Genomic DNA, 25,032 nt, shown 5'->3' with positions numbered 1-25,032 from the left:
GTGGTATTGAATAATTGGACAATCAGCCAATCAACCACCAGTGATTGGTCACTTCCGCGAGATCTGCTACTTGTGTTTGCGCTCGCGACTAATGTAGAACGTCCTTAAGCGATAAGATGTAAACAAATCAACCAATCAGACCAGTATTTTCCCGAATGTAAGCTTGACGTTTGACAAATATGTGGACACGGCGGCGCTCGAGACCGAGTAGAAATGTTAAATGCCTGTTTAAAGTCGCTTTGAGCTGTTTCTCTTTAGTCAAAGACGTTTCAAACATGGTTTCAAACAGCTGTTTTTACCCGGCAGTTGTCTGTAAACAAAAGAAATGAAAAATGATGTAACTTTATGTGTGTGCGCATCGAGTACACAATGAAAAACAAAATAACATCTCATTCACCAAGTATGCGGTGTTTATAGTTTATATATATACAATTATTATTATTTATTTATATACGTGCAAACTATATACGTAAATATATCTTTGTATAAAACATATTTTGACAAATCTTTAACACATTTTTTTCAGCTCTATCGCCGCCGCTTTCTTGTTGGATAATCGTGATTTTGTCACTTTGTTTTGTTAACAGTTATGACGGAGATTTTGTTTTTGACGATACCGAGGCGATTGTCAATAATGACGATGTACGTGCCACACCGCTGTGGCAAATATTTAGAAATGACTTTTGGGGCACCAAATTGTCCCATAAGCGAAGCCATAAGTCATACAGACCTTTTACCATTCTGAGTTTTAGGTAAAATAGGAATAAGATACTATTACACAGTTATATTGAGCGTAACCTTATTGTGTGTAGGTTTAGAAAATCTTTATTTTTTGTCCTAAAAGATATTTAATATGTAACTCATTTCCTCCTCTCATTTTGATTCTTTCAGATTAAATTTCTGGTTAAGGCAAGACTTGATTTCACAAGACTATCACTTGATAAATATAATATTACACAGTGTGGTCTGTTTGTTAACTTTTTTTGTATATAACATACTGATGGGATCGGACAAATGGAATATCTCGTTTTACGCTGCAGCTTTATTTGCAGTTCATCCAATTCATACAGAAGCTGTAATTTGAATGTACATATATATTTTATACTTTGTTTGTATGTATGTGCTGCAATGTTGTGGTTTGTGTTTCTGTACATTAGGTATCTGGAATTGTAGGACGTGCTGAATTATTGTGCACATTATTCACATGGTTGTCAATTTTGTTATATAACTATGCGACATGTACAAAACATTCGTGGTACATATCCATGTCCGGTTTTGCTATTTGCGTAATTACAGCAATGCTATGTAAGGAAACTGGAATCACTGCCGTTGTGAGTATAAAAGAGTTTACAGTCATAAATAATTTTTCATATTGGATTTAAAGAGCCATTTGTTTTTATTATTTTCAGGCTATTTGTGCAATTTACGACATAGTTATAGTGAACAAAATATATCCAGTTGATATCATTAATTTTATTCTACTCAAAGATTCGAATAAACATTCGAACAATTTTTTTAAACACAAAAACTTGCTCTTGCGACTTAGTGTTCTTTTCTTGATCGCGATAATACTCTTATTACTGAGATTTACTATTATGGGATTTTCCGTCCCCAAATTCCAACCGGTGGATAATCCAGCATCTTTTGTGGATAATATGTTTTTTCGTATACTCAATTATAGTTACATCTATTGTTTGAATACGTGGTTGCTCATATGTCCTGTTTGGCTCTGTTTCGATTGGTCAATGGGTTGCGTACCTTTAATTACTGATTATGACTATAGAATTTTTGTAATCATTATTTTCTGGTTAACGATCGGAACGTTAATCGCGCACACATTTACTTCTCGAAAGGACGATACTTCAAGGTAATTTCGCGAAATGTGTGAAACTTCTCAAACATATCTAAATATATATGCACATATTATTATATATCATTAATTGTTACAGATACACAATTATGGGACTTGCGCTGTTAATTTTTCCATTTCTACCAGCGAGCAATATCTTCTTCAATGTTGGATTTGTTCTGGCAGAGCGAACGTTATATCTGCCTTCGGCGGGATATTGTCTGTTAGTTGCTATCGGCTTGCAAAAACTCTCCGCTCGATTTTCTTTACCCAAGGCATCGTTATTGGCATACACGACTCTTATTGTACTTTTCTTCGCACGTTCCTGGATGAGGAGCAGCGAGTGGAGAAATGAAAAACTACTTTTCCAATCGGCATTGAACGTATGTCCCTTGAATGCAAAAGTACATTATAATATCGCGAAAACTGCTGCGGACGCGGGAAACATTAGCCTCGCTAAAATGGAATATCAAGAAGCCTTAAGGTGTATATAAAATATATTTTTTTTTTTTTTCAATATTCACATTGTCATTATTATCATTTATTACATTTTGTACAGTTTTTATATCTTTCATATGTCGTAGACTAAATCCAAATTATGCTCAAGCAATGAACAATCTCGGCAACTTACTGAAAAGTGACGGGCAGCTTTTGAAAGCCGCAAGTTTGTTTAAAAAAGCTGTTAGTTTGCAGTGAGTTCAGTCACTTTTTATATGTCATGCACTAAAGTATATAAATAAAATACGAACAAAAAGTGTGTATTTAAGTATAATGTCTTTTTTATCTATTAATTAAAACTTCTTAAATAACTTTATTAGGGAAGATTTTGCAGCAGCGTGGATGAATTTAGGAATAGTTCAGTCGGCACTAAAGCAAGACAAAGAATCAGAAGCAAGCTATTTTAAAGCTCTGCAATACCGATCAAATTATCCAGATTGTTACTACAATTTGGGCGTTTATGTGAGTAAAACATGTTTACCTCGCATAGAATTTACATGATATACAAATCCGTAAATGCTGAAATATAATTTTAACAGTATCTAGACCGAAAGCAACACAACGAAGCGTTGAAAGCTTGGATGAGTGCAACTAAACAAAAACCTACTCACAAACAAGCGTGGACGAACACGATATTACTGTTAGATGATTTAGGTTGGTGACAAACAAGTATTAAAGTATAGTTTATTTACTGAGAAAGATGCTGAGATATGCACATGTTGTAAACTAAACGCGCTTTTAGGTAGATCAGAAGAGGCGCTGAACGTGGCGAGCGAAGCTGTAAAATTTATTCCGGATCATGCTTCCGTCTATTTCAACGTAGCTAATATCTTGGGAAAAAAGGGAAAGTACGAGCAAGCCGAAGCGCAGTATAAGTTGGCGATATCGAAAAATCCTACCGATCCTATAATTTACGCAAATTTAGGTATTTCACGAATTCATTTTACAAGCAATTCAAGATTATGTATATACAAAATTATCGAGAGAAGACGAAATACTTCTCATTTCAGGTGTTTTGTATCATCGTTGGAATAAACTAAGCGCGGCGGAACAAATGTACAAGACCGCGCTGCAATTGAAGCCGGACTTGAACAGCGCAAGAGACAATTTACGGAGACTGTACACAAAAAAAACTCGACAAAAGTAGTCAATAAAATGGATTTTTCACACAAATGTTTAACGTGGAGTATTGTATGGTTTTATTTTATATAAATTTTTTAATATATTAAAGTAATTTATTAAATATAACAACTATAAAAGGTGGTTATTAACATTTTTTGTTAATATACATTAGTTTCGGAATACGAGGATATTTGTACGCCTTGAAATTTCCAATTTTTTTGCCGTCAATGTAATTGTAAGATACAAAACACTTGTCGCACCAGTAGCTCAGATCGTGCGGAATTCTGTCGTGTTCCGTAATAATCCAATGCACATTAAGTATTCCGCACATGATGCAATTTTTTCCAATAAAAGGTTTTATTCTCTCCACCCTTGGATAAGCGGAATATGTTAATTCGTCCTTTTCAGTCACCAATCTTGACAAAAAAAAAAAAAAAACCACAAGATGTGAGCAAACACAATTTTTTTCCAATCCATACGTACGTATGTGCAAATTCACATACCTGGCATCGCTCAATACGATCACATGCTCGCAATTGCCCTGATGCTGATAGACCCATGGAAAACCGAATCTAGCAACAAGAGTGTTTATACGCGTGTCCATGGTAGCGACTTTAAACGGGCCTATATTGCGATTTTTGTGTTTTGACCATTCTATTATAACGCTGCTGTAATCGACATTGTTCGGGTCACTAGAGTCATTGTAAAACGTATCTTCGATGTAAAAGAATCCCGATTTGTAAACGTTCTGTAATAATTAAAAAAAAAACAAAATCACGTATGAAATTGTTTCTACAGCAAATAGCGAAAACAACATAAAATAGCACATATAGAGTTATCTATTTAAGATAAGAAGAACAGATTTACTTTAGCCAATGATCCTTCCTCTTGATCTGGGTTTTCGCTGACCTCAGTCGAAATCGTCAGATCAGACAGACATGATATCTTTTGACGTAAATCATAAAGGGTTTGACAACCTAGAATTGATATGGTGCATTTAAGTTTAAGAGTCGGGAAAACAGTAACTTTCATCTTGTGCCTCAGAGACACAGCCTGGTGATTGAACGGTTCGTATACTCTAACGTAAACTAAAAATTCTTCGTATGGTTTCACAGAATCATTACTGGATGATTCTACTTTGTCATATTTCTAAAAAAACCAAAAGAGAGGATCCTGTGTTACAGTGCTGGCAAAGAACAAAGGTTCAAGGGCATAGAGAAAAGTGATTTTTGATTACGCTAACGTTTCGATAAGACACAGATATTATATAACTTTCATATTATCACCTCGTCATCAATCAATATTTTTTTGAAAAAAAAAATATATATATATTTACTAACAATTGGAATTCCATGTAAATTTCCTGATTTTGTCGCTGAGTCAATTAAAGATTTTAATATCTTAATTGTTTCTAGCGGAACTTTATCCAAGATATTCTCAGGCATCTTGAGATATTCATGTTTATCTTTTTCTTCTGTAATGGTGGTTTCTATTGATATTGTTAAATTGTCGATGCTACAAAAATAATTTTAAATTTTAATACACACATGTGTACAACATGTGAACATACACGCACATATATATGTATAAATTTTTTTTATTGTTACCTGCAGTAACTTGCTATCAAACTTTTCCTCGCCTCTGTCAGATTTGCATTCATAAGTTCGGAAAGTCTTTCTTCGTCCGACTGGTCTTCTCGATGTACAATTGGTTTTACTATTTCACTGTATTCCTTGAAGTATTCGGTCATATTGAGCTTTTTCGATGCGTGACGATTGTAAAACGAATACACTTCGTCCATTGTTGTTACTTAATTGTAAATCATTTAACTTTTGAAACAAATAAACAAAATTATATTTATCAGGAGAAAAAATAGTAATGATACGTTTGATAGGTTTTCATCAGCTGTGCTATGAAAACGTGTGCTGTCAATCTTAATCTAACCTAACCTAACCTAGAAACGTTATTCGCGATTCAAGAAATCGAATCTTTTTGTATATCGGTTCGTGAGATATGTAAATCGAATTTCAACTCTGTACAAATTGACGCATCAATAAGAAAACAACATATGTTCGCGGCCGCATTTTGACTCTGCCGAAAACAGTTAAACTACCAGTTTGTGATCATGAATTTATTGTTGACGCGCGGTAGTTAGGTTATGTTTCATATTATTGAAGTTAAAAATTTGTTATTCTGTGTATTTATCAAAAAATTTGAGAAAAACTGACGTATGGACGGATATTTGGAGACTATTAAAAAGTCGAGTTGTCAAAATAAGTATAATACGGTTGAAAATGGGAAAGATCAACAATCACACGGATTCAAGTTCGGAAGATGAAATTCCTACAAGTGTTTTGAGAGAAATAATCGATCAGGACTTTTTAAATGACAATCTTTATAGTACGGAAAAAAATAAAATCGTTCCCCAAAGTGGTGAGTAAGCAACACAAAGTTTTTTTTTTTTTCATTAATTTTTCAATCTCACAAAATGCATGACAAGTGTACGAAATAATTCTTTGTTCAATATATACATATATATAATCATACAGATGTAATTAATTTGATGAAGATTAATTATATATCTATTATTAATTGAAAATTTAGAGTCAAGCAAATTAAAAAAGCGATCTTTGAGATTAAGCTCCAACCAGGAAAATCAGTTTACAAATTTTGGTGTTACAAGTGAATTTCAAGCTTTTGTTGCTCAAAAACTAGATGAGATGTTGGAACGGTAAGTATATTGAAGTGTGAATATTATTTTAATTTTTAAAATACATTCTGCAACTGTCTGTTCTTCTGTGAATACTGATGCCACTGTCTTATGTAGAACCATCAAGTTAAAAAATAAAAAATTTACCAAATTACGTGACGTAGAACAGAAGGTGAAGAGAAAACAGTCTGGAATAAAGCTTTTAAGTACATCAAAAACTCTTCTAACTGCTAAAGAGGTCACTGAAATACCTGTGGAACAGATACCAAGACCCAAAAAACACAAGAAACACTACGAAATTTCAGAAAACGAAGACGACTTAGCCAAAATCCGTGAAGCTGCTGTTGACGCGGAATTCATATTCAGCGGATCGGAAACAAAAGCTTGGAGCGACAAACGATCAGATTTGGTATTTAAATATAAGATATTAAAAGATGGCACTTTAGAACAGATTGTCTAGTCTTGGATTTTTAAATCTGCGATAAAAACTTCTTGTACATACAAAATGCAATGTACATATGTGCGCGAATATCTTATAAATAAAATTGTGTCACTGAAAGAGAAAATAAAATTCGAATTTTTCGAACACTCTCTCGCGAGTTCAGTTACTGAACTTCGTCTCCTGAAACAATTTTCTCTGTCTTCACTTCTTCCACAACTTGTTTTCTCGCAAAAAAAAAAACAAACTGACTTTGTAAATGGTTTTAGTTCTTTTTATTGCAATATATTATAGACATAATTGTATTTACGTTCGATAAATACATCAAGTAAAAGGTTTTATTTGACAAATTTTTCTTTTTTTTTTTTTTTTTTTTTTTTTCCATTTCAGACTGTTAAAGCGCGTTATGATGTGTGTGTTTGTGTTAACGTACATTATACGATCATATATAATACGTATTGCGGAGTGTTTGTTTTCACTTTGACCGCCAACCATAACACGAATTACTTTGTAATAGATAATCTTATCGCACGCGCTTTTTCTCACCTAAATATATTTAATATTGTACAAAATGAAGATAAGTTGGGCGAGGGAGAGGATAAATAACTATAATATACGCTCGGGATCGCGCGCGCGCAATTTTAAATCCCGCGCGTATCCCGCACACGCGTTGTTTTTTTTTCTTTTTTTTTTGTTCCACAATTTCATAATTCGAAATTATTTCACAGTTTCGCTCCAATCTATACAGGATAATGTACTCGTTCTACTACCGTGTACGACGATTACCGTACAATATTTTCATAGGGCATTTCCACAGGTTCAATTAGAATTCAAAAAAATTCGCAACGCGAAAATGTCGAACACGCACGTTCGAAATTACAAACAACGATCGGGATCGACCGTATCGTGTAAGTTTTGTTTTGTTTTTTTTTATTATTATTATTATTATTTCTCTCTTTCAATCCGAAAACTCTGACGCGCACTTCGACACTTTCACGTTACGATTTTCCGCTTTATAACCGAGCCACGAAGAATGTGCTAGTAAAGTATTGCACGATGCTGTTGTTTATTTGAATAGATCGTCTCTCCTGCGTAACCACTAATGTAATCGTTTCAAGATATTTCCAATGGATGAAAAAATTATAAGATGGAAGAGAGAAAAAATTAATTTGATTAATTTTACAAAAAATTCATACATCATTCTTCACTTTGTTGAAATTTTATCTATCCTCCGCGGTGTGATGATAAATTTTCTCGACTATTTCGTCGCTTTACTATGTGCAAATATTAGGATTTTTTTTTTTTTTTTGTTCACTCTCGTGAGATGGAACGGAAACACAAAATCGATGCAAACTATTCGCGGTGGATGATTGCTATTTTCTCTGTACACACGCCTAAATGACATACGGGTGTGGTACATCGTGCTCCTCGAACTCGTCGCACCGTCTCTCGTCTGAAACGCCAATATTGTTCGATAAGAAAAATCTTTTGGAAAGTATGTTTTTTTTATCGACTAATGGCAGAAAAACATTCAACGATCCGATCTTCCGTCTCTGATGTGATCCAGTAATATTTAAAAGATTGCGAAAAACACATTTTTCTCTGTTGGAACTTACAACCGACAAATTTCAATTGGGATCGGTCAATTCGACCAATCGACCGATCGATTTCGCTGAATCAATCGGAACTGTAGTCTCGAACTGTGTGACTCATTTGTTACTAAACTTGATTACTCGCAATCATTTACGTACGCGTTTGAGAGAAGATGCGAAATTTTCAAGGTGACACTCTTGTACACAAAAATAGGTTTGCATGAAGTTTGTCTTTTTTTCTTTTTTGTGTTTTTAGAAAGCTATCAAAACAACGCGCAAATGTTGCGACAAATGTAAGTAGCACGTAATTTTTGTTCTAAACGTTTTTTTAAATAGTGTATATAAGAACGAAGTTTCGCTTGCTCAAATTTTTTACGCACTTCGTTCGCAGACTGCAACTCTTTCAAGCAACGTACGCCCGGAAAATATATAGCGAAGGACATACTTTTCATTTTGCGGAACTTATATGCGAAAAACGATAAAACACGCAAGTCTTGTCTTAAAAATCCTGTGAAAAATACCAACTTCCTCTCTTGCGTTCGCTTTTTCTTTTTTTTTTTTTTTGTTATGTAATATTACATCGTATTTCTTATTCATAGACAATATTAGATAAGTTTGCAATTATTTTTTTGTTTGTGTACGTGTCTGTGTGTGCGAGTGTGTCCTCGCGCGTGTGTTGGGCGTGTGTGTGATGTGTTATAATACGTTATAGAGTCGATTTTTATTATTAATTAATATATAAATAATGGAAGACATGGCAGCACCTAAAAGTGCTGGTCGAAAGATTTTTTTTTTTTTTTTACCTAACACGTTTATAGATTTTTTTTTCCTTTTTTTTTGTTACTTCAAGTTAACGGTTTATTATTATCTTCTTGCGCGCGTTCAGATTACGCATGTTTCTTCTTCATTCACGTGATACACTAGGTGTCTCACTTAAATACTCTTTCTCTCTCTCTCTCTCTCTCTCTCTCTCTCTCTCTCTCTCTCTTACTCTCGTTATCATGTGGACATTCTTCGACAGAATGTGTTTATTTATATATCAAGCATATCAAAATATAAAATTTCAAAAAAAGGACAATATCAATCTCTCTCTCTCTCTCTCTCCCTCTCTCTCTCTCTCGTTTTCTCTCTCACTCACGCACATACTTCGCGCCTATGTATATAAAGAGTTAGAAAATTAATAAAAATAATTCTCTCTGTATATTGTTAAATTAACGTACAAATAAATTGCGTTTTTAGTATCTATATGAAATCTTGTTAGTTTTTTAATCGTTTCTTATTTCTTAGACGGTTCGCAACGCGACATACGACCGAGTTCTCTCGAAGAATGTCCCGTTTTTTTTTTCTTTTTTATTATTATAACGTCCAATATACTATATCGCGAGCTGCATCAGAGGCGACTTTGCCGTTTAACCAGAACCGCCGCAACGTGTTGCGCAGCAATCTCGGATTTGTCTCACAGACGTTTAAATCTCATTTCTTTAACGATCTTGCAACCAATGTTGTAAAATTTGTGCCGCTAAGCGCGAGCCAAATTTTACGACGCTCTGCGACGCGTTGCCACGAGAGAAATACGTACAACACGTACATACGTATTAGTAACGTTAACGTAACACAATATTTTCTAGTTAAAGTCAAACGAATCACACCGATTACTTAAGCTCTCAACAAACGTACTTTCTCCAATTCCATTTTCGGATTTCTCTCAAAATTCGCGCGTTAACGTCGCGAATTTCAATCGCTCTAAAACAATTTCTTTCTCGTGACGACGTATTATAACTATTAGACCGATACTTCGTTTCTTTTTTTTTTTTTTTTTTTTTTTATAGTCCTTTTTCCTTCTCGGCGCTGTATTAACTACGTTCTCCTATTATTAGTAAAAGAATTTACGTAATTTTTTCATCGCGACGTTTTTCACACCGTTTAACATTTTTTTTTTTTTTCACGAGTGTGCGAGAAAATATTTTATAGAATATATAATCATTAAAATATATAATATATATATAATGATATATATATTAATCAATATGTATTATATAATACAAAATAAATATTATATAATTGTTATTTCAATAAATAACCGATAAAACCTAGAAAATATCGCAATCAAATTTCATGTAAATACATAAATAGGCTTTTTTCCATCTCAAGTATAAACCTGATTGAAATTAGAAACTACGTGCGATTTTCGTTAATTTTTCACAACAAAAAGCAAAACAAACGTTTCAAAAGATTCGCAGAGAAGCATCGAGCCGTCGTTGCAACTACACTCGTAAGCATATGACAATGGCTCCGTCACGTTCAAGGCAATGCGTAAAAATTACAGATTAATTCACAATTTCAGCATGTGTGCGCGCGTGTGTGTATGTGTGTGTGTGTGTATGTTACGCGTGCGAACATGCGCGAAAAGATAAAAAAAAAGCTCGGTTCCGAAGTGAGAACTCTTCTAAAACGAATATATTTATCGAGAATTGATTGCACAACAGTATATTTACATTTTTCCACGAGAAAAAAACTCAAAGTAATTATATCATTTGAAGAATATACTTTTTTTTTTAACAATGTTCCATACGACAATTGCGAATTACTCTGTACTCCGAATCAGGTGTTTTTTTTTGTTTTTGTTTTTGTTTATTCGATTCTCAAGTTTTCCTAGAACTAATTCTTAAGCTCACTTGGACCAACATCTTTGATTAAGAAATTGCGTTTAGGCTCGGTTTGACCGACATATAAATATCCTGAGCGCTGTGTGTTCTCTTATAATTTGTATTTGCATCTAAACAAAAAAAAAAAAAAAAAAAAAAAAAAAACAAAGATATCATTAGCGCAATCATCATCATCGTCAGCTACAATGAGAGCGCACGGTATTTTAGGTATGATTTTTGTGTCACGTGCCAAACATTAGCGGTGATGTTGTCAAATTCATTGTCGCTTGTTGTTACATCCAAGTCTGCACACCGCGCTTCGCAATTTTTCGCAATTTATTTTGTGTGCGACACTCGCAGAGACCGAATGTCAAATTTACAAAATTTAGCGCGCGCGCTAAATACGAGAGCGTTAATAAACGACGTCAATCGGAATAAAATGCAATATAGTTTTTTTTTGTTCTGCTCGTTTTTCTTTTCTGCGCGTTTCTCTATCGTTACGGATATATATAATTAATAATTATTAATAATACGAGTGTACGTATATATTGAGCTACTTAGTTTCTCTTTGCGCGTGTGTTTTATTTCCCCTAATCGGAAGTGTTTTTGTTTGTTTGTTTGTTTTTTTATATAATATATATATATATCAACTCACTCGTCATTTTACGTTGATTAGAAAAAAACGGTAGACATCATTACGACTTGTGGTTTTGTTTCTTTGTATTTTTTTGTATACTTCCTTATCAATTACTTCGTTGCTCCAAGCGTCGCGCTTTTTTTCTTGTTTCTTTTTTCCCCTCTCACAGAAGTCTGCTTTCGATCAATCAATCGCGTATTTCGCCTCCCCCATGCGATCTTTCCGATGCACGTTCAAAACAACTTTTTGCACAAGATAGCAAGGTTTCTTTCGCATTTTGTTTGTTTGTTTGTTTGTTTTTTTTTTTTTCACACGTGTGTGTCTTCAGAGGAAGCAAACGAGTATTTTAGCGTTGCTCTCTTAACATTATTATTTAGGTCGTAAAAATAAAGCTAAATCGAGTCTCACGCGCCTTATTACTTTACACGCAAAACAGACGTAGTCAAAGATTATATATATATATTTTTTTTTATCGTACAGTATTCATTTTTTCTTCGGGGAGCAACGTAAGTTTTTCATATTTATATGTGCGTTTGTGACACGGATGGAAAAATTTCCTCACACAGTTCAGCGTCGATTCTCAGCGCTCATCGTCGCGCTTATCCTTCTTTCTTTTTCTCTCTCTCTCTCTCTCTCTCTCTCTCTTTTTTTTCTCTCTCTAGAATGCGCGAGTCATTTCGGAACGTGTGTAATTATCGTCTCGGGAGATTTGATTTTATGTTTCGGACAACAAGTGCGCGATCTCATCTCGTGTAAACACGTGAAATCGACCGTCTCACGGAAACTCATCGACAATCCACGATTCTCGCTCGAAAAATCCGCTGCTTCGAAAAATGGCCTTTTACACGATCGACAGGACAAATAACTGTCATCGAGAGATCGAAGTCAGATCGAAGACTGACTTGAAAATTACAAGTCTCGGTAATGTAATTAGAATTTAAAAAAAAAAAAAAAAAAAAAAAACTATACAACATAGAGCGAGAACATAGACGCGGCAATTTTGTTTTGCACATGTTACGTTAACAAACAATTGATGATTCTCAAGATGATTCTCGAAAAAACGACTGTTGGCGAAACGAAAGCAGCTGTCGACTTTCGCGCGAGCTCGTGGTGACCGTCCGTTCATCATCGCAATTAAACTCAATTTCTTTATTTATTGCTCTGCTATTTTGATTATTCTTGACGTTTTTTTTTTTTTTTGTTTTTTTTGACACAGTCTAGCACTATATTCAATATCGACCTAGTTTTAAAACGACACAAGTTTTTTTTTTTTTTAGTACATCAGCCTACGCATATCTCTAAGGACGATAAAAACATTTAATTCGAATACAACAGGATCTTACGATTGGGGTTTGGGAGAAAGGGGAAGACTTTTTTTTTTTCAAGTGAATTTTGTCTATGAGAAAGACGACAATCTCTGAATTGCGAAACGATGACACGTGTAGTAAGTTTTTTGTTTGTTTGTACTCCACATAACATTGAAATTACGAAGAGATCATGACGTTCTTACATATTCAGAAAACTTCAACTGTTGCATTAAATGCGCAGTTTTTTTTTTTTTTCTATTTGGAGTTCTCTGCGTTTTGTAGTTTTTTTTTTTTTTTACATTAAAGGAGTGTTTTTTTTTTTTTAATTTTGATGGAAAATACGCACGTATCGCTTCTTGCGAGAGCGTCGCTCGCAAAGAGGAAATCTTATCGGGATTTCAACGGAAGAGCGATTACAGTTTGACAATATCGGCTTGTTTGTTTAACATTAAAAGCGTCACAAATGTGATGTGGATAAATGGCTGGAACGAAAACATCACATCTATATAAATATATACGTTGTCAGTTTTGTCACGCTTCCAAATTTTTTCTCGCCGAAAGTTTTGTTATCTCCGGTGTTTGCTCCTTCAAAGTGAGGAGCGTGATTCGAAGTTTTTTAGGCCCGAGCGGACACACTTCGGGTTCGATCGTCATTTAGGCCGTGAATAATATCTGTCACTCTCTTGCGGTCACTAATGAAGTGTATGTGTGTGTGTGTGTGTGAAGAGCGAGCAAAAAACAAATTTAGAAGCCTGATAAAAAGAATCGTTCCTCTTTTACACTATGTGTGCTTGGACGCTCGGAGCATTAGAAGAAAAACTCACAACGAGAGAAACTTCTTCTCTTAGAACGAAAATCTCGCATCGCCGAAATAAATCCGGTCTCGTATTTGTGTGTGTGTGTGTGTGTGTGTGTGTATATAACTCAGGAATTACTGATTGTTCGCGAGATTGTCATTGAAATAATGCGAACGTCTAAAAACGTGTGTGTGTGTGTGTGTCTAACAAACAAAAAGCAAATTTCTAATCTCTCGTTTCTTTTTCTCTCACAATCGTCGTATATTATTGTATTATGGGGCACTTATTGCTTATAGTCCGATATCCGAGTTATTATTGATATGAATCAATTTCGATATATGCGCGCAACGAGAATACACGCACATAAATATTCGAGACTTTCTCGTCAGTCAACAGAATTTTTATAATCGGATTATTGATGTGTAACATAGATATGTATATATATATATATGTATGTATATGTATATATATATTTATTTGTTTATTTATTTCTTCATCACTTTCATCGGAGTTTAAGTGATGACCCGCAAATCTCTAGTATATTTTCTTTTTCTCCTCTTTTATATCCCCCCCTCTTCTCTTTAATAATTGTTTCATAGAAACGACAACGCTAAATTCATTTTAAAAAGGTAATTCGTAAACGTGTGTGTGTTGTATATTCTTTTTTTTTTTTGTTTTTTGTTTTTTTTTTCGTTTTAATTAATCTCGACAGAGAGTCACGCAAATCGCACTGTAACGACGAATGAGAGAATCGTGAAACTCAACGACGTGAAACTGAAGAACCGGCCGGCGCCGCCGCAGTATTTGATCTCCATCTCCTCGGGGTGGTAGTTTATACATTTCGGTGGTCTTCGTCGATACAAACGCTCCCGTCTCGCTGTGCACGCACCGGGTTCCGTCAGAGCCTCGATTGGCTCGATACTCAATTGTTTGCTGCCGCATGGACACAGCGTGTCGACCACTAGCAGTATCAGATTGGTGTGCCGAATCTTTTGGACGCTGAATGGCCTGTTTCGAGACAAGAAACAAAAGGAAATACCGATCGTTTTCCATTCATACAACGAAAAAAAACAAATATCAATTTTTTTTTAATTTCAAAATCGATTTTCTTGAAAAACTATACGTTTCTCTCGCGCGAAGAACTTTTGTTCGACTATTTCGATTTACTTTTTTTTCAAAAGAAATCAACTCCTTTTCGGCTGTGCCACCGCGATCGCTGGGCCACTCTGCACATTTTCGCAAAGTAATATTTTATATTTCATTCAATTGACAATATTTTTCCTCCCCATCCTTTATCTGTTATTTGTTCTTCTTGATAATGCAATATTACATACATGCGATATATAAAAGTTCGTCATCGCTGCGAATTACCTCTCGCATCCAGTTACGTGACAGTTGGTGAGTTTCCCTTTCAGAGGATTGTTCTGACCGCTGGTATTGAGCCGTTCGGGTTGCAGGATATACAGGTCCGTTTTTTTCTCGCAGGTGCGCAATCTTCGAGGATAATGAGCGGAGGTGGCCCGAGTGGTCGGCGGCGAGACCGGCGTCGCCGGCGCGATCGGAGGAAATGCCGGATATTTCAGATACTCGTTGTTCTCGTCCACCGTTACTTCTTCGGTCGAATCCGCGGGTGTTAGCACTTCGTCATCGTAATCTGGAAAATCGTAAATGCATATTTTTTTTTTTTTTTTTTTTATCGAAGACTCAACCTTACAATCATTCGCACGCGTGTTAGACACTTTACCATTCGACGACATTACGTTGTTGGCGAGTGCCAGAGTGGTTTTCCACAAATCTTGAATATTGAGAGTCAAGGCCAGGGTCCAAAGGAAGTTGCCGAACGTCGTCGCCGTCTTGATAAAAGAGTTGGACAGAACTCGCGGCGCCGACGACTGATGAGATTCCTGGGGACTGCAAATTCCCTGATAATCGATGACCGTTACTTTTCTGAAACAAAAAAACGCGCGAAAACATATCTCATATCCTAGTTTTTCTCATCTCTAGAAACGAGATTGAAACTTGCACAGCAACGCTCATTTAGTTTCGTTCGATAATAAAGCGCGCGTTATATTCTTACTACCTGTATATTCTATCTTGTACCAAAGAATCCATTATAGTCCCGTCTATCTCGCCGAAGAACTTTCCGGTGTGCTCGTGACGTTCGCTTATTATAATGAATCCGTTATTGTCTAGAATGTAACAATCGAGCTCCTCCGAGGCACAATTCTTTTTGCAGCCGGTGCACTAAAAAAAAACAAACAAACAAACAAACCACGATAACATAATTTTGACACAAAATATTCCATGCGATAATTAAACACATGAGGAATGAAAAAAACAAACAAACAAACAAACCACGATAACATAATTTTGACACAAAATATTCCATGCGATAATTAAACACATGAGGAATGAAAAAAACAAACAAACAAACAAATTATTCGACTCACTGTAGAAGTAATATTGACGAAATGAGTCGCCAGAGACGAGTGTTGAATTTGCAAACCCACCACTGCCGCCGGAGCTTTGTGACCTTTCGCAATGTATATCGCGTGAGTAGCGGTGACGAGTGGATCTGCTGTTTCGGCTGAAGATTCAAGAGCGAATAATACAGATTACAGATTTAAATGACGATTTCTTTTTTTTGTTTTCGCAACGATCTTAAATTTATACTGTGCGATTAATAAGACAAAAGACATTTGTATATTATTTTTTTATTCACCTGCGTCAAACGGCACGCTGAAGACAAAACTTTCCGGTTCGATCGAGTGTTGATCCACCGCGCGTTTGTACCACGACGAATCCATTGCTCTCGCGTGCTCTTCCGCGAACCGCCTGTGTGCAAATCGTTAGAATGCCGATACGTGTTGTAATCAATTTTTGTTTCGTATGTCACAAATGCGTGCGTATCACAATCGCCCGTTTTCCAAGCGTTGACGGCAAAACACAACTGACGATACTCTATTTTTCATCTATGCGGTTCTTTTTAGCTACAAATTATCCCGATAATCTTTTTTTTTTTTGTTTTGTTTTGTTTTTTATCGTGTTAAAAAGAAGCTCACGGTTCGTCGGTGTTCTCACGGTCGTCGTTCTGCTGATGCTCATGCCATCGCAAGAGTCCGCTTCGAGTCGCGATGAAGCTCCTGGTGACGCCGAATCTACCCTTGCCCTGACTGCAAGTACAAAGTAAATCATGCAAAACGTGTAATCTCGGTTGAATAATTGAGAGCACGCCATCGGTATACGCAATTTTATTTTTTGCATATCCGAAAAAGCCGAATCACAATAAGTCACGAAAACTAATGTCGTTTTCAAAAATATCGTGATTCGCGATATTCAATCGACAACCCGGAAGCTCTTCGTAGGCTGTTAAAAGACGAGAAAGTTGGAACCGAGAAGTCGAGTGAAATTTATACACATAATGTCACCGCGATACTTCGAGACAGCGAAAAATGGGGGGAATTCCATTTTTCCAAACGCGATATTGACGCGCGGCCGCGAAAAAAAACTTTACAACACCATATAAACGCAACATATGATTTTTGTAATCACATTACATCGCGCGTATTATCTTCTTCGATATATTTTTTCACACGTAAAATATATCCCAAAATAAATTAAAACAAGAAACCAATGAGAACTCACTTGTGCAAAATCGAATTGATTTCATGAGCTCTATCGTCTCTATCGTCTGGTCTTTTCGCGGCAAAACTTTTAAAAAAAAAAACAAACGGAACGACCATAGTCGACGGCTGCCAAGTATTCTCTAGCTCGTATACTGACTATAGTCGACTATCAAAAATTTAAATAATTTTTCCCACAATAATTTTTGTCTTGTTGGTTTTTCATAATATATACAATTTTTTTAATAATTTTTCTTTGCAAAAGGGTCGAAAATTTTTTCTTTTCTTTTATCGGTTTTAATACGATAATCCGTATAGACGCACGTGTATACACACAGAAGCGAGTAGTTTATAAAGAAAAATCGCGCGTATCTGCAGCTTTATTTTTGTTTCTATTTTGTGCGAAGACATAAATATAAACAAAAAACTCATCGAACGCGATCGCGATTTTACACCTATCGGGAACAATAAACACACTTCAAACAGCATATGCGATCATCACAAAGTGAGTACATATTACCGTGCATTATCGACAAAAGTGTTTAACATGTTAAACAAATAATTGTGCATAATGGATTACCTGTGCAGTAGAGCCATCAGTATGGCAATAGGGCTAGCGGTGGAGACACACAATAATAAAATGTAATAAAAATATGCAATAAAAGATAATATTGTGAAATGAAATGTTGGAGAGAGACGGTTGCGCATAGTTCACTTTGCATATAATTGTATTAAAGTGGAGTAATAACAATATCATAATAGTATTATCTTATATACTGAGTTGTTTTTTTTTTTTTTTTTTTACACATACCATATGTGCCTATGTGCTATGTATATAACGTGCGAGCGATATCTAAACTCCTTATAAAGATGATCTCTTCTATATTATTTTTCTATATTATTATTATTGTTATTATTGTTATCATTGTTGTTGTTGTTGTTGTTGTTGTTGTTGTTGTTATTATTATTATTATTATTATTATTATTACGCTTTATAGACACGTGTGGATCTGGACCTTTTTTCTCACATACGCAAACTTGACGTGGACGTGAATTGTGTGTATCTGTCAAAAATGTGTTATTGTTGCATATTTTCAGATTTGTTTTTTCTCTCTCGTGTAACTTCTACATCTTGCAAAACACAACTATGCAAACCAAGACGCATCATCGGGCTGTAATCAAGGCAGTGGTAGTGGTGATCGAATAAATTTGCAAAAGTGACCGGCAATATATTTGTGCGGTGCGTAAGTAAAACGCGGTGCGATCTTGTGCATTTTGCAGTGCTCGATCGGTAGGTACAAATTTGCAATAATAATATATATATATATATATATATATATATATATGTGTGTGATTATATATGGGTGAAAGTGAAAGACAGACGTGCACTCTTTGCTTACTGTTGTCGAGTTAACTTACTTCTCGTTTTCTTCTTTGTGCACTCTCGGCGGTTCTCTCTTATCAAATCCGTCCGTTACTAAAGCGTCCAAAACCAGAGATTGTACTAAGGTCTTATCACCTGAAACACAGTCGCGTACACAAGTTTGTTTTGATTGAAAAAGAAAAAGAAAAAAACAACAGATTTTCTTCAAAATTTGTGCATATATATTTTGTCTTTTTTTTTTTAAATTATAAAACAATTTTAATTATTCGACATGTTATTTGTGGATGAAAATCAAACGGGATAAGTTACTTACAATAATAAGCATCTTTATCCGTCTTGCTCGCTTGCTTATGATGCGAGCTAGGACTCCTTGGTCTCAAGGACATCCATTTCCACGCCGGTCTGCGCGTCCGTGCCAAAAAATGCAGGATGCGCTCTTCCGGGGTGGAAAAAAATTTATCGGAAGCCGAATTGTACTCGCAGTAGACCCAATCGGGATGCACTTTCCAGTTGCTCCCTTTGAAATACTCTGTTACTGTAACACAACATCGTAACAAGTGGTGTTTCAACATCATCGAACGTGTTTTATTTTTTTTTTTTTTGCATTTTTAAGAACAAAAATCGATGACACACTTACCATTTACAATAGCGAGCTTGATCTCCTGCTCGGCGTGCAATTCGAACATGCCGTAGCCTTCCGGTAGAGCTAAGCCTAAGGAGAACGGGGTGCCTTCGATCGGCTTGTAAAAATAATTGTGCCGTCGAATCGTAACTCTTTTCTGCAAAAAAAAAAAACATTCAAAAATATTGCATAAGAAGACGAAAATAAAATTTACGTTTGTGTAACTTCAGAAAAAACTTCTATCGTCTCACCATATCGTCATAATGTATTTTGATTGTGAAATCCGTTTCTCCTTCTTTTTGATCGATCATATCACGTCTTAGCTGAAAGGAACAATTAGTCGCGCATTAGCGATATCGTATTTTTGTCACAATCACAAGTTGGCACAACAAAACTAAAAAAAAATGATCGAATCGCATATTGCACTTACATCGAGCAAGAGCGAATTATTCGGGGGAATTGCAGGGCCATCATTTTCTGCGAGTTCAACTTCCGATAGATCTACACTTATATACGAAGGTTTTAAAGTTTCTTCGTACTGAAAAAGCAAGAACAGTCTTTTTACAAAACTCTCTTCAGATACATTTAAAAAAATATATATACATATATGTAAAAGAGAAGAAACAATTAAGACGCTACGAACATTTGTTCGGGTTTTTTACTTACATCTGTAACTCCGGGCTGCAAAAAAAACATTATTCACGCAATTACTACACCAATGTGGCACGTCAAAGAATTTTATGAACTTATTTAAAAAAAGAGCAAATAAGCGTTTAAATTATTCAGCGCAATTTACGAGTTCTTGTTGTTTCTTGAAAATCAAACATGTGGCGTTTAAAAATGTGTCGCGCGCACGTCGAAGAAATAAAGAAAGATCGGCGGTGAAATGAAACAACACGATTTCCTCCAAGTGTTTTTTTTTTTTTTTTTAATCATGTTTGTCTACACGTAACGAAGCGAGATACTTACTAGAGGCCGCAAGTCAGGATGATACAGAACTCTGCCATTATTGTCAACAATAAACGAATATCCGTTAACTCCTAACTGTAAGCGAAACAACAACATGTTGTTTAATTAATCGAAAAAGTATCAAGAAACTTAAATTAATACTCTAAAGGTTGATTGTACCAAAGTTTTTTTTTTTGCAGCTAAGTTTTCTTTCTGTTATCAAAGAGGGAGATTTTTTATGAAAAGTAGTCTATTATTGTTATATTTTTCTTTCCTCCTCAAGATTTTTTGTGTAAACTTGCAAATCTATTTTGGTGCAATCAGACTTGAGTGATAATGAGAGAGAAAGAGCGTTAGATGGTCTGTACCTTGTAAGGTGGCACAAGTTTCTGAATCTCCTCGACAGATACGTCAGTACCAACGATACCCAACAAATTGGCTGTTTTCTCCTTATAAACGAATAACATGTACAGAGTGAAGTACAATTTATTTGAATATTACTTCACATTTAACATGAAAGTCAATGCGTGATTAAAATGTCTATCACATTTTTTTTCTCGAAATATAAAATAACACACGCGCAAACATACACGTGTGTGTGTGTGTGTATGTGTATGTGATTGTGTGTGCGTATATATATATATTTTGTATATACATATATATATTTTATATTTATATACCGTATAATTTCGGCGATCTAATATCGGAGCTGACACGGATGTCATCAACTGTCCGCGATTTTCCCTGCCATATCTACTGCTCTGAAAGTACCAACAATAATTAATATCGCAGAACATTCCGTGATGATTTTCCAGTCGATTAAATCGCCTTACCTTTCCGCCTACGTAAACGGGACTCCAGTGAATTGGATGATCGTGCAGATAGAGCACCATAGGCCGCGCGAGAACCTTCACGTACTCGAAGACTTTATCGTGAATCTCGTCCATGGATGTTATTCTCGCGTAAAATCCTATAAAATCGCCAATCAAAAAAAGACACACACACACACACACACAAATTTAATCTTTAACTCTTTGAATTTCTAATCTTCTCATGTAATTAGTCGTTAATTAATTCATTTAACAACATATGTCCGCGATACACATTGATCGACAACCTTTGTTCGTGCAGGCCGTGTTCTGGAGATCGGGACTCTTGTCGCCTCCTATCAGATAGGTGAAGATCCGTACGGGCATGTGAGGCCAGTTGTAACGTTTTATCACCTCCGTGGGCGGACCGTCGGTCTCCGAGGTGATGAGCATGATTGCCTGATTGCACTGGCTACCCTGACCGGTACGATTGTACTTGTGCAGGATCTCGAAGGCGGTGCTGAGCGCGGCCGAGATATTGGTCGCGGTATCCTCGGGCTTTATCGAGGACAACGCCACCTTCATCTCGTGGATATTCTCCGGCGACGCCTGCACCAGGCTATCCTTGAAGCACTGCACGATCTCCTCGGCATTCTCGCCGTATCGATAAACGTTTACGTAATCGTCCGGTCCTAGCGTGTCCAGGATCACCTTTGTCGTAGCCATCGTCAGCCGTCGATTTCGATCGGACGTATAGGTAGCGCTGTTGATCAGAATCGTCAGATCCTTCGGACTGTTCGCCGCCCCGACGAACCAATTCGACATCCTGAAGTCGTACACGTCGCGAACAGCTCGATGATGCGAGTAAGACTTGGACGTTGACGTGCCCTCGATCGGCGGCCACGATATCGCTACGCAAGAACGAATATCGCATCAGTACCCCCTTCCCTTACGAACTACGTGGTTTTCAGTTGAGTTTTTTTTTTTTTTTTCACGACTTTTACGGGATTTTTATTTGCGATTTTGTAATTATAGTCGGTTTCACGAGTATATATATATACAAGTACCTGGAAAACGACGTAGAAATCCCGTCGTTGCTCCGTAATATTGCCACGATAACGTAGGATCGCTCTCGTAATTATTAACAAACAAAAGGTCCAAATACTCGCTCCATTGAATGCCCGAGGCAACATCGCGTTCTACAAAAAGAGCAAAGAGTCTAATTTTAAAAGTGTGATCTAAGTTATCGCGGTCTATAATCTTGTCCACACGATAAAAACCACACACAAGAACAATTCAGAACCATTGGCTCCTTTCTTTCTTGCGAAACGTTAATGCACATATGTTCGTTCTGTATACTTTACCGTTGTCTTTGACTCCGCTTGGTAAGAGCACAGCGGACAGAGTGACGTTTACTGCCAAATGGTCGAAGTGACGATTCGCAGCGAGGAACATATCCTGAGCGCCGGCATCGTCGTCGGTGACGAAATTAAGCCGATGAGAAGCGTAATATTTGGGTGGCACGCTTCCCTCCTTCGACACCGACAAGGCCGTTTGTTCGGCGCTTTCCACCAATCTCTGCGAAAGAATATAACGAAACGCAAATTGCACATGCAACGTTTTTACGCGCGTAAATATAAAATTTTGTGTATAAATCGATTTTTATTTTGATTTCAACGTTTACTTCACGAATGCGTACCATCACGGCGTTCATTTTAAAGTCCATCAGGTTTTTCACCTCCATGGCCATTTCCCGAACGAGGACGAGACCGTCTTTTTTTGTGATGCTGCTGTCCACTTCGTGATATTTCTAAATAAAGCAAAAATCGGTGCGTAAGAGAGATAGCGTCAAAAGTATGTTTGCTGTGAAGAGAGTTTAGAAATAATGTAAAATAATTTGCTATAAATAAAATAAAATAATTTTTTTTTTTTTACTATGTGTATACACGCAATCGTTAAAAAAATCAAATTTTAAGCATTTGCAAGCAAACATGCTGCTTCAAATAATTTACAAATTTTATAAATTTATAAAATTATATACGTATATATTTATGTTTGTAGGTGTATATGTGTGGTTTCTTACTCTCGTTATCTCGCTCATTTTAGTTGCTTGTTTACCAAATTCCCACAGATCAACGCCAAATTTTAAGGCCCAGTTTTTTACTCTGCAATAATTAATAACATTCATTTTGAATATTTACATTATTTCAGCAGAAATTTTTATCAGATATTTGAATTAAGAAAAAGAGAAAACAAAAAAGCAGAGAGAAAATTAAAAGCAAAATTTCTCGCTTTTTGATTTGGTCATTTTTTTTTTTTTTTTTTCATACGTTCTCCACCCCATATTTTTGTCCTTCTCTCATTTCTCAGTTTATTCATGCTCTCAATCAGTGCGTCGTATTTTTTTTTTTTTTACTCCGTCTGTCCCACCTTTACACGCGCTTCTGTCTTAATTTTCGCCAAATTACTCCCTCCCCCCTCTCTTTTGCCAGGTTAGCGCATTTTTCTCTCCTTTCGGATTTTTTCGTTTGTACATCTTCCCTCGTATCCTTCTTCATTTTTCTCCCTGCCACCCCCCCAGCAAGAAATCTCTCCCGCTCCTTCGACCCTGCATATTCGCCTTTCTTCCTCAACATAGCTTGACGACGTTTCTCGTTTCTCATTCTCTCTCTCTCTCTCTCTCTCTTCCTCGCATTCTCTTTTCTATCACACACTCTCTCTCTCTCTCTTTCCGACGCGCACCTATTTCCCCACCCGTGCTGCTCGCACGCTCGTTCTCGCCTTCGTCCATCCCCTCGCATTCGCCCTCCTCGTACTCCTTCTGCTCCCTATCGAGTTTTGCTCGTCGAGAGCTTTATGCACCCCATCCATCCAATCGCTCGCACATACACCCCTTGTGCCACCACCCCTACCCTGTCTTGCACTCTCCCAGACAGCCTCTTTCGGACTTCTCTCATGCGTCATCGATGTCCGGTTTCTTGTAGGTAATTTTTCCCCTACCTTCCGCCCTCCTTCAACCCCTTCGTACCACCGTCAACCTAATCGCTACTACGAGGAGAACTCGCTCATTACTCGCGATCGTGACTCGCACTTACTCATTGTGAGGTATGTCCTCCTCCTGCTGGCGACTCGAGCCTATCCACAACAGAAACAGTACCCCAAAGCGCAGCAGCCTGTCGTCGATGCGCAGAAACATTATTTTAAATGATTCTCAACAATATTGTTCCTCGAAATTCTTCTCTCTCTCTCTCTCTCTCTTTCTCTTTCTCTCGTTCTCTTCTTCTTCTTCGTCTTCTTCTTCTGTCGTTGTTGGCGATGGCGTGTGGTTCTCGTAAGTCCCTCTCGCCCCTGCGGTAATTTCGTGTGATTGGCGATCGATCGTCGAACCAGGGACCATCAGCGACGAACCGGTTCGGCGCTCGTCGATTTAACGATTCTCGCGCATCGCACATAGGTCACCGTGGTCACCGTGATTCAAGAGAGCGTCCTCCTTCTGCTCTTTTTCCAGGCCGATTTCGAGCGCATCTAACTTTTATTAATTTTTTTAATTTTATTTTTTTGTTCTTCTTTTGTTTTGTTTTTTTTGTTTTTTTTTTTACCTACTCACTAATCGCCTTCCGTAAAACAGACCTGTCTCACCCCCGCACGTGTATATTTATTTATATATATATATTTATATATGTACATAAATGAAGTCGCGAAAAGTCGAAGTCACACACAGCGACGAAGAAGCTTTCTCTTCATCTCCGACGCTATTCTCTTTTCGCGAATGGTAGTGGTCCGTACTACGAGCGCCACGACGAGCCCGGCTGCCAATTCGATCATTTCAACGGAAAGGCCGAAGGTGAGGAAGGCGGCGTTCCGGGCTGTGTACACCGTTCCGGAACGTACGTCCGAAATGTCACTGCTTTCTCCGGAGCGGAGCGCGACCACATGATTTCACCGCGCGACGCAGTGGCGACATATTATTGTATTTTCTTTTCGCACCCCTCTTCGTATTCGCCCCTCGACGACGACGCGATTTATTCGCACTGTACAAGTTCCGCAAGT

At 36.7% G+C, this 25,032-nt stretch overlaps 4 protein-coding genes across 9 annotated transcripts; 2 read left to right on the top strand and 2 right to left on the bottom strand.

Annotated features, from left to right (window-relative positions):
* Positions 1 to 35: 35 nt before the first annotated feature.
* Positions 36 to 3,568, top strand: LOC109859577 (transmembrane and TPR repeat-containing protein 4). Of its 2 annotated transcripts, XM_020437946.1 has the most exons (11): positions 36 to 400; positions 527 to 752; positions 892 to 1,075; positions 1,158 to 1,331; positions 1,410 to 1,867; positions 1,950 to 2,333; positions 2,434 to 2,541; positions 2,668 to 2,809; positions 2,887 to 3,001; positions 3,090 to 3,272; positions 3,358 to 3,568. In XM_020437946.1, exons 1-11 carry the CDS (start codon positions 346 to 348, stop codon positions 3,492 to 3,494), a joined length of 2,166 nt encoding a protein of 721 aa, XP_020293535.1. In that variant the 5' UTR covers positions 36 to 345; the 3' UTR covers positions 3,495 to 3,568. The 2 variants fall into 2 exon arrangements, with proteins under 2 accessions (XP_020293535.1, XP_020293536.1); XM_020437947.1 differs by lacking the exons at positions 36 to 400; positions 527 to 752 and having other exon boundaries at positions 915 to 1,086.
* Positions 3,561 to 5,293, bottom strand: LOC109859578 (snRNA-activating protein complex subunit 3). The gene is made up of 5 exons (XM_020437949.1): positions 5,077 to 5,293; positions 4,810 to 4,984; positions 4,337 to 4,618; positions 3,973 to 4,217; positions 3,561 to 3,885 (listed from the first exon to the last, which is right to left on the bottom strand). The coding sequence occupies exons 1-5, from the start codon at positions 5,268 to 5,270 to the stop codon at positions 3,615 to 3,617; spliced, it is 1,167 nt and encodes a 388-aa protein (XP_020293538.1). The 5' UTR covers positions 5,271 to 5,293; the 3' UTR covers positions 3,561 to 3,614.
* A 446-nt stretch (positions 5,294 to 5,739) lies between these two features.
* On the top strand, positions 5,740 to 6,744 carry LOC109859580. Its single transcript, XM_020437952.1, has 3 exons — positions 5,740 to 5,902; positions 6,074 to 6,200; positions 6,297 to 6,744. The coding sequence occupies exons 1-3, from the start codon at positions 5,764 to 5,766 to the stop codon at positions 6,637 to 6,639; spliced, it is 609 nt and encodes a 202-aa protein (XP_020293541.1). The 5' UTR covers positions 5,740 to 5,763; the 3' UTR covers positions 6,640 to 6,744.
* A 5,012-nt stretch (positions 6,745 to 11,756) lies between these two features.
* Positions 11,757 to 25,026, bottom strand: LOC109859573 (voltage-dependent calcium channel subunit alpha-2/delta-3). Of its 5 annotated transcripts, none has more exons than XM_020437939.1 (25): positions 24,582 to 25,026; positions 24,078 to 24,511; positions 23,066 to 23,147; positions 22,682 to 22,792; positions 22,347 to 22,560; positions 22,050 to 22,181; positions 21,291 to 21,893; positions 21,007 to 21,143; positions 20,854 to 20,934; positions 20,542 to 20,622; positions 20,195 to 20,269; positions 19,892 to 19,906; positions 19,656 to 19,763; positions 19,477 to 19,548; positions 19,241 to 19,382; positions 18,917 to 19,138; positions 18,639 to 18,738; positions 17,800 to 17,832; positions 16,659 to 16,769; positions 16,319 to 16,431; positions 16,047 to 16,183; positions 15,677 to 15,840; positions 15,341 to 15,543; positions 14,968 to 15,250; positions 11,757 to 14,604 (listed from the first exon to the last, which is right to left on the bottom strand). In XM_020437939.1, exons 2-25 carry the CDS (start codon positions 24,176 to 24,178, stop codon positions 14,313 to 14,315), a joined length of 3,612 nt encoding a protein of 1,203 aa, XP_020293528.1. In that variant the 5' UTR covers positions 24,179 to 24,511; positions 24,582 to 25,026; the 3' UTR covers positions 11,757 to 14,312. The 5 variants fall into 5 exon arrangements, with proteins under 5 accessions (XP_020293528.1, XP_020293529.1, XP_020293531.1 ...); XM_020437940.1 differs by having other exon boundaries at positions 24,586 to 25,026; XM_020437942.1 differs by lacking the exon at positions 17,800 to 17,832 and having other exon boundaries at positions 24,078 to 25,026.
* Between the last annotated feature and the right edge of the window lie 6 nt (positions 25,027 to 25,032).

Source organism: Pseudomyrmex gracilis, unplaced genomic scaffold (genome assembly GCF_002006095.1).
Source record: "Pseudomyrmex gracilis isolate BER0280 unplaced genomic scaffold, ASM200609v1 scaffold_270, whole genome shotgun sequence".
Taxonomy (NCBI): Eukaryota; Metazoa; Arthropoda; class Insecta; order Hymenoptera; family Formicidae; genus Pseudomyrmex; species Pseudomyrmex gracilis.
Note: the sequence above shows the minus strand (reverse complement) of the source record. Positions and strands in the feature narration are given on the sequence as shown.